This window comes from Squalius cephalus (assembly GCF_949319135.1).
Source record: "Squalius cephalus genome assembly, chromosome: 14".
NCBI classification, from domain to species: Eukaryota; Metazoa; Chordata; class Actinopteri; order Cypriniformes; family Leuciscidae; genus Squalius; species Squalius cephalus.
In genome coordinates, this window is record NC_137135.1 from 18,032,320 (window position 1) to 18,041,658 (window position 9,339).

A 9,339-nucleotide genomic window follows, 5' to 3' on the forward strand; every position below is an offset into this window, starting at 1 on the left:
AATGAATTTCTGTATCCACTATAAAGGGTACTTAAAAGGCAGCAGTTTTATACTTCAGTCCTGTGATGTGACTGATAATGCCAAGATGAGAAACTATGATGCGTTCATTTTCTGGATTGGTGTGTAACACCACACATTTTCTTACTATAGAGTGCCACCTACTGGTTATACTAGGTAACACTTTCAAACGAGCACTGAATGTTTGGTAAAAAATTCTTGATGACAAATATCTATAAAATCACACTATTTTATAATATTAGTTATAATTAATTAAATATATTACAAAATTATTACTCTGAATTTTTCAAACAATTCCAGCATTGCTGAAGTTCATCATTATGTCAGCAGTCAGCACTGACTGTTAAAACAAGGAAAATGAATTTCTCTAAATAGGACAGGCATGATTCAGCATGTTGTTTCTTGGTCAAGGTTGAAAATGAGGTAGCAGGTCTCCAGATGGTCTGTCCCGATCATGTGCTGGAACTGTGGCTGCAGGTCTCTTGGCGTGAGGCCATTCAGAAAGTGCTCACTGATTTCCTCATAGACTGAGGCTCCAACATCCTCTATAACACCAGAAAGCAGAACAGCATTTACTTACATGCAGAGACACTCTGAGAACCAGATTTGTTGGCAAACAGTATTCAGAAATATATATATATATATATATATATATATATATATATATATATATATATATATATATATAAATGTATTTTTTTTTTTCATTCAAATGCTCTGAAACAATAATAGCAGTAATCATTATGCTCTCCAAATCATTAAAGGGGTATTTCACCCCCAAAATATTTTTGTCATCATGTACTCACCCTCATGTTGTTCCAAACCTGTATGAGTTTCTTATTTCTGTTGAACACAAAATGATATTTTGAAGAATGTTGGTCTCCAGACAGTTGATGGCACCCATTGACTGCCATAGTAGGAAAAAATAATAATACTATGGAAGTCAATGGCTACCGTCAATTGTCTGGTTACCAACATTCTTCAAAATATGTTATTTTGTGTTCAACCGAAGAAAGAAACTCATACAGGGTTGGAACAACTGACTAAATGATAACAAAAAATATATATTTTTGGGGTGAACTATTCTTTTAACTGTTAAAACAAAATTTTAAGCAGGTTGTTAAATTAATCACTGAAGTAAAATATAATTAAGACAGACCAAGGAAAAAAACAAGAAAAATCAAGTGAATAAAGAAAAAATAACCAAGTTGTATAAATGTCATGGCTACACTTTATTTCGATTTAGACATTATACTAACTATAAGTAACTTTGCATGTCATTTGCAACTCTCGTTAGACTATTAGTAGAATGTAGTAGACTGTTAGGTTATGGTTAGGTGTTAGGGTAAGTATAATAAGTTGACATGCAGTTGCAAAGTTACTTATAGCAAAGATTTTATAGACAGAAAAAAGGGACTTGCATATAGTCTGTTGGGGAGCATCAAAATAAAGAGTTAGCAGATATTAAGCAGACAGTCTATTAATACTCTAATGAGAGTTAGCTGACATGTAGTTGTAAAGTTACTTATAGTTAGTAGAATGACAAAAGTGGACCATTGAAATAAAGTGCTGCCAATTTGATATGTGCATGATTACCTATGTATTTCTCTTTTAACAGTTTCATTGTGACAGAGAAACCGCCTGCATCTTTGAGCTCCAGTTCCACATCAAACCCATCATTCTCTGGAACACAGTTCAGGGCATCTCTGGCGTAGCTGACTACCTCAGCCAGGTCATCATCCTCAGCTTCTTCAAAGTCATCTGGATAGTCAGAGATGTCCTCATCATCAGGCACAACTGTCATGAATGATACATGCAGAGAATATTCGAAGGTGTTAAAGCCAGCAAAAATTCTTAGATCACCATCAGCCTACGCCTGTTGCCTTGGATGTTGCCTCATAATAATAATAAAACAATGGAAAACATTAATATGATTACATTACACCCTTACCGTTAGATTCCTCAAATGCCTCTTCAACCACATTGGCAAGGCTGGAGGAGACATCTTCCCTCGAAACATCCTTGGAGGACACATAGCTATCATGTTCATCAAAGTCCTCTGAATAATCAGACTCTGTTCCCTCATGGGCCACTTCGTCCTCAGCACTGAGCGACGTCTCTATTTGCAGTGTCTTGTCAGAGACAGTTGAGGCACTATCTGTTCTGCTTTCCATAGATGCGTTTTCTACGTTAAAGTCTTCTTTTGTTTGAGGTCTGGATTCAGCATTCACCTTTGTAAGTTCTTTCTCCTGGTGCTCGATGAAGTTTCCCAGATGTTCCTGCACGTAGGTCATACTAAGTAAGCTGCTCGCACTCGGCCTGTTTTCAGGAACCACGGACAGCATTTTCCCGATTAATGTATGGATGTCCTCTGAATACCTCTCGGGGACCTTGATGTACTCCCCTTTTATGATCTTGTAAAACAGACTTAGGAGATTTTTAGCTTCAAAAGCTGGTCTGAGGGCACAAAGCTCATATAGTAGGCAGCCAACAGCCCAGATGTCAGATTTGATGCTGTATGGGACATCCTGACAGAGTTCAGGACTCAGATAACTGGGGGTTCCCACACAGGTGGAGGCCATATCCAGCGTGTGGTTCATAATCTTTGATATTCCAAAATCCCCAAGCTTAATCACACCTCTCTTGGTCAACAGCACATTGGACGGCTTGATATCTCTGTGAAGGATCTTTTCATAGTGGATATAACTGACGGCCATGACAACTTGCACAAACCAGTTCATAATTTTGCATTCTTCAAAGTATACCCCACTCTTCTGTTCTTTAATGAGGTCATCCAACGTTCCACCATCACAATAATCCATAACAATGTAAATATACTCATTAGTTGAGTCAAAAAAAGTGTCAATCCATGTTATAATATGAGGATGCTTCAAGCTCCTGAGAATGTCTGCCTCTTGCATCACAACATCTTTGGACTTTGTTTTTCGGGAACTGTCCACATGAATTCTCTTGACTGCACATAATTTCTTTGTATCAACATGTTTCATCAACATTACAACGCCTGCTCCTCCTCTGCCAAGATTCAGTACATTTTCATATTTCTCCATGTCTTGAACCTATTCATTCACCAAACATCTTCTTTATACCCTTACTGGTTGCAGAAACATTTCTTTTGTCTCGTTGAGAGCTGGATACGAGTATTGACACTAGAAAATGAATCACCAGATAGGTTGGCAAACCGTCATTATGTGATCCTCCAATTAATAAACAGGTTCGTTCTCCCAACTAGCCAAAGTAACAGGTGAAACAAACTTTTTCGAAAACAAACATCCTTAAAATCTTTATTACCTTTGGGTCCTCATGCCTTTTATTGATAAAAAAACTAATTTATTTTGTTGTTGTTTTTAGATAATGCGTCGTGTCAGGAGAAGAAGGCGACTGTGTTGTCTTCATGTTACCATGACAGCTCCTTCTCAACAAAAGGGAATCCGATTCGTTCCGAACTTTAGCTACCTAAAGGCAAATACACTGCTTAATTAAAATGACGAAGGCGTAATGTAAAATAGAACTGCCCAAAACTAATCACATCGAACATTTTAATGTTGTTTTTTTTCTGCAATAAAAATCCATACCTTTCACAAATGTATTATAAGGAGTAAGGACGTCATCATGAGGCTCTGTCGTGTTCGGTTGTTCGTTTGGACTGGACACTAGATATATATATACATAGATTCACATTAGTGGCTGTTTCTGTGGGCCGCCGTCCGCCATATTGGACCGGTCAAAGCCGGTCCGTGAACACGGAGAGCAGGTTGACTGAGCGTCTGCAATCGCAGTTAGACGAATATATCTGCAGCAGATGATTTTGCTAAACTAACACAATACAACAAGACGAAAGCGTCAGCTGTACAACATTAAAAAGTCACCACAGTAAAAGTAAAAACATTTTTCCCCATATTGAGTTAATACTCATAAAAACATATTAAAACAACCAACGCAATCACACCTGTGAAAAGTTATCCAATTTCTTCGATAACTTAAATCTCGGCGATTTCATAACCAGAACCTGCGCAATGTTGTGGCATCATAGAGAGCCTAAGTCCCGCCCCTCCGCTTCCGGCTCATGGGACCTTATTTCGGAAAAAATATGCATGGAAGTCAATGGCGAAAGACAACTTATCTTTTTATTCCGTCTGAACTGTGCCCTGAACTACACATATGATGTTTGTCAATTTAAAAGGTAATTATGAAAGTCAAGAAAGTCGCAGTTTGTCATAAAACAGAAGAGTAACGTTTAGTTTTATGTGAAAATCGCTCAATGAACTACATCTCTCGTCTCGCACTATGTACGTCACAAGATCCGTTGCTCGTATGTATGTATTCTGGCTCAAAACACTCAGGCATGACGGCGTTACGTTACGATTATAATGTAAAACTATAGAAAAAATGACAGATGTTAGCTTCAGTAAAGTTAGCTTCATTCATTGAGAGAAAAGGTATGAGGTCACATGTGCGCCTTCTGGGTTTGTAGTCTTTGTAATTACGTATTTTCACAGTCTTATACCTCAGCAGTTTTACATCAAGCTGCGCCTTTCTTGACTTTAAAATGTATATTTTAAATTGACAAACATCATATGTGTAAATCAGGGCACAATTCAAACGAGATCAAAATATTTGTTGTCTCTCGCCATTGACTGCCATACAATATTTTTCCGAAATAAGGTCCCATGGTGGTCGACCGGAAGGGGAGGGACTTAGGCTCTCTATTGATCATTACCGTGAGTGACGACACGCTGACCGTTCCAAGATGGCGGGCGCGCCGACGTGTCTGGAGCGGACAGGCTTTGACCGTCGAATTTGACATCTACGTATACATATCTATGGCTTGGACACATTTGCACATCAACGTGATTGTCTACTCTAAACCTTACTATTATAATCTGTTTTAAACATAAAATGCAAAAATACAGTTGAAATAAAAACACATTAACTGGTCATCAATATACTGGTCATCACAATGAATTAAAAAAAAAGATCATCGATGAAGAGTAAACAGAAAACTGTTAAGGTCTCTATAAATGTATTCAAGCGCATCATTCCTCATGTCTGCGCAAAGGTTTGCATTTACACTTTCTTATAATAATCGGCTTCATTTGTTGCATTTGCATATGTTGTTTACTGCACAATATAGACTGACACAAAGTAAAACTGTACGCTGAAAAAAGCTTCCGCGCAATTTTCAGGCTAACCGCGTGGGAATCAGTGTGTTACTAGCTCCTGTGAGCTAGCACAGGGTTCAGTGGAAACCATTGACTGGAAACACGTCCAACAACACGAGGAGATAGAAAATGCCACCAAAAGGAAAGGGTGGCAAAGGTGCTAAAGGTAAACACCAAATATATGGTGCTGAACGAACAAAATTTAACAAACACCATATGCAATTGTATAGCACATTTTTGAGTGTTGCACTATTTGCTGACATGCTAGCTAGCTTAGTGTTTGTGGCTAACAGATTGTAAACATTGTTATACTATTTTAGCTGATGTTGTCTTGTTTTATACAAGACCAACTGGTGTTAATGAAACATTTCAGGCCATTCTCTATTGTATTATTGGCCATTGTATTAAATGTGCTGTGCAAGTATAAATGTGTGAAATGCGTGAAAAATGTGTCTAGATGTCCGATTCGCTTAATGTGGCAATTTCAAAATGCACATACAAATGAATAAGTATTATTTAAATTGCCTTGTTGTACTTTTCAGATGCTAAGATAGATGTTGTATCTGTGCAGGGGCTGCTGCTTCAGGCAGTGGAGACAGTGAGAAGAAGGAGAAGGCTCAGAAAGGAGGTACTGCAGTAAAGGTAAACATCTGTCTGTATACGGTAGGGTTATTATAGTTAACTATATAAACTATAAAACCATCAATAATCGTCGCACTGTAAAAAGTATTGTTGGTTTCACTTTAAAAAGTAAGATCATTAAAATGAAAAATTAAGTTAATACCATGGCGATGGCTTAATTAACAGAAACTCAAAATATTATGTTATCTGAACCACATTGATTTGACAAAAGGAAAAAAAATGTGATACATCATGAAAATATTATTTTTTACATTGCACTTAGAAATAAAATAAATGTGAACTGAAATAAAAGGTATATTTCAGCTAGTTGGCAAGGCAACATTTCTCTTTTTTTTAGTTTAACTTGAGGTAATAAAATAAAAATAAAGCTAAAATACAAATAAAAACTATATAGACATATTTAAATAACACAAAAACTACCTAAAATAACAACTTTAACTAAAATTAAAATGAAAGCAGAAGATTTAAAGATAAAAAATGATTTCAGAATATTAATAAAAACTATAATCAGGGTTTCTGCGGATCTTCAAGGAATAGTTAACGTAAAAATGAAAATTCGGTCATCATTTACTCAACCTCGAGTTCTTCTGCTGAACACAAAGTAAGCTATTTTGAAGAATGTCTGTAACCAGACAGTTGATGGACCCCATTGACTTCCATAGTAGGAAAAAAAATACTATGGAAGTCAATGAGGTCCATCAGCTGTTTGGTTACCGACATTCTTCAAAATATCTTCTTTTGTGTTCAGCAGAGGAAAGACATTTATACAGGTTTGAAACAACTTGAGGGTGAGTAGCTAAATGATGACCGAATTTAAATTTTTAAGTGAATTATTCCTTTAATTCTCTATTAAACAAATGAAGGCCTTAAATCAAAGTTATGGCATTAAATTATGCATGTATTGCAATAAAATTCATATCTTCATCAGTATTTTTGTCCTGTGTTCCAATACAAAATACAAAGTCTTGAAAAATTTAACAGAATGAAGTGAGTTTATGCTTTAAACAAGAACAAATATATGTCAGTGAGGTATTTTTCTAAGCCCGTTGGCAGATATTTGTTCTTGTTTTATGCATAAACTCACTTTGTTTTGATAACAAGACTTCATATTTTATTTCATTTTGTTTCTCCAGTAAATGCATTTTGATTAAAGAATCTTTAGACTATTGTACTGGAAAACAAGACAAAAAAATACTGAGGAAGATCATCACTTTTTTGCAGTGTGATCAGAAGGAAAAGTAAATGTTCTGTCCATATTCTAGTGGTTGAGAGCAGAGGTTTTCAAGCTACTTTTTTGTCAATTGAATGAAAAGGTGAAGGAGATCTGTTGGAAGTTGTATTTTCAAACTCTGAAGTGCTTTGCTAATACAACTCCCTAGACATTTACTTTTAGAAAACATAGTGACATATTGTGTTCCCTTCAATAAATTCCCTACATTTTCTATACTTGGTCTTAAAAGGGTCTTGAAAAAGTCTTAAATTATTCTTCATAAAACCTGCAGAAACCCTGAAGTGATATTAAAATAGCACTGGTATATGGTCCTTTTTAGAGGTTTTTACAAACACCAATCTTAGCATTTTAAGTTTTTTTTTTTTTATAACAGAAATTACACTGATTCTAAGTTCCTATGAATATACATTTATATGATATGAATATTATAGATAAATGAATATATCATAAATGTTTATTACGTGTTAATTGTTTATTAAATGTTATATTATTATTTTATCATTATATGAAATTAGAATTATTTTAACTGTTTGTTTCGGCATTATCTATTGTTTAATTTTTTTCCGCTGTGCTGTTTTAATATAGTACAATATGCAAACTTGTTTGCAAATTAGCTAAGGTGTCTCAGAAGCCCTTTTAATGAATGATGTGAAGTCTCATTGTCACTGTCAAACTGCTATTTAAATAAATGACATTTTTGTTTGTCATATTAACACCCTTTTTTTTTCTTTCTTTTTTTTTGGTCTGTTTTGTGCTAGGTTCGGCATATTCTGTGTGAAAAGCATGGCAAGTGTATGGAAGCAATGGAGAAACTCAAATCTGGTATGCGCTTCAGTGAAGTGGCAGCACAATACAGTGAGGACAAAGCCAGACAAGGAGTAAGACATTTTTCATGTAGATAACAGTATATTAGTAGCAGTAATGTGACACTTGCATGCTATGAGAAATAGTCATTCCTGTGGTTCCTATGGGTACTGTTTGTTTGTTTGTTTGTTCGTTTTATCAGATGTCATTCACTATCCATGCAGGAAAATTCCTCAGTCTAATTTGCATTGAACACTGAACCCATATTATTCTATAGAATGTCTCATAATATTTCATATTACTTATTCTTTCCATCCTTTCCTAAAACTAAAAAAACATACCTGGAAGACTAGTACGTTTAGATCTTTATATACCTTTTGTTTTACAGTTTTGATCAAAGTATGTACTTAATTTGTTATTCGAATTCTGCTTTTTATCAAGACAGCCTAAATGTCTTAATGACGGCTTGTATAGCTTAAAGTTTTGGTTTGCATATGACAGGGTGACCTTGGCTGGATGACAAGAGGATCAATGGTGGGACCGTTTCAGGATGCAGCGTTTGCTCTAGCTGTCAGCACTATGGACAAACCCGTATACACAGATCCTCCCGTGAAAACGAAGTTTGGTTACCACATCATCATGGTTGAAGGCAAAAAGTGATCCGTCTTAAAAGGATTGAACAACTTGATGTTGTGTGTCAATTTACAACACTGCATTTACAACATAGCAACAGTGCATTGTGCAGTCATGGACCGTTGGATTTTTTTTATATCACCATGTATATAGGAGCTAATAAAAACTCATCTCAATGAGCAAACAGTTTTTGGTTCATTTGTCTCTTTTCCCCACAAATGTTGTTGAAACAAATTTCCAGTGAGCCTTCTTTTGCTCAGAATTCTGATGCTTTCCATATACTACAATAGTTTATTTGGTAACACTTTACAATAAGGGTTCATTAGTTAACATGAACTAAGAATGAGCTATACTTCTACAACATTTATTATTAGTTAATGCACTGTGAACTAACATGAACAAACAATGAACAACTATTTATATTAACTAACGTTAACAGAGATTACTACTGTAACAAATGTATTGCTCATTGTTAGTTCATGTTAGCTGATACATTCACTAATGTTAATGAATGAGACCTTATTGTAAAGTGCTACTGTTTTCTCTTTTTTTTTTACTACAGATCAAGAATATTATTTTAATATTACTTCCTGAGTTCAATTATCCCAAAACACCACCAACTCTTACTTTACTGTCTAGAATATGATAAGGATTTTACAAATTTTCACAGAGAAAAGATAGACTACATTACTTATGAAACCACAGAGCTTGCCATTTTAATTTATTATAACTAATATTATCACTAGAACCATTGTAGCCGTGACCTGAAGTGCACCAACAGCAACGGGAAGTGAATGATGCGCTTTTTTCATGATCTGGACGACTATTGGC

General features: G+C 35.4%; 2 protein-coding genes across 4 annotated transcripts; one reads left to right on the forward strand and one right to left on the reverse strand.

Moving 5' to 3' along the window:
* Positions 1 to 299: 299 nt before the first annotated feature.
* On the reverse strand, positions 300 to 3,735 carry nek12 (NIMA-related kinase 12). Its single transcript, XM_079892224.1, has 5 exons — positions 3,612 to 3,735; positions 3,328 to 3,492; positions 1,970 to 3,185; positions 1,615 to 1,815; positions 300 to 563 (listed from the first exon to the last, which is right to left on the reverse strand). Exons 3-5 carry the CDS (start codon positions 3,084 to 3,086, stop codon positions 406 to 408), a joined length of 1,476 nt encoding a protein of 491 aa, XP_079748350.1. The 5' UTR covers positions 3,087 to 3,185; positions 3,328 to 3,492; positions 3,612 to 3,735; the 3' UTR covers positions 300 to 405.
* Positions 3,736 to 4,104: 369 nt separating this feature from the next.
* On the forward strand, positions 4,105 to 8,694 carry pin4 (protein (peptidylprolyl cis/trans isomerase) NIMA-interacting, 4 (parvulin)). 3 transcript variants are annotated; one of them, XM_079892227.1, is made up of 5 exons: positions 4,105 to 4,886; positions 5,223 to 5,364; positions 5,770 to 5,840; positions 7,830 to 7,949; positions 8,377 to 8,694. In XM_079892227.1, the coding sequence occupies exons 2-5, from the start codon at positions 5,328 to 5,330 to the stop codon at positions 8,533 to 8,535; spliced, it is 387 nt and encodes a 128-aa protein (XP_079748353.1). In that variant the 5' UTR covers positions 4,105 to 4,886; positions 5,223 to 5,327; the 3' UTR covers positions 8,536 to 8,694. The 3 variants fall into 3 exon arrangements, with proteins under 3 accessions (XP_079748353.1, XP_079748352.1, XP_079748351.1); XM_079892226.1 differs by having other exon boundaries at positions 4,545 to 5,095; XM_079892225.1 differs by lacking the exon at positions 4,105 to 4,886 and having other exon boundaries at positions 5,109 to 5,364.
* Positions 8,695 to 9,339: the final 645 nt, after the last annotated feature.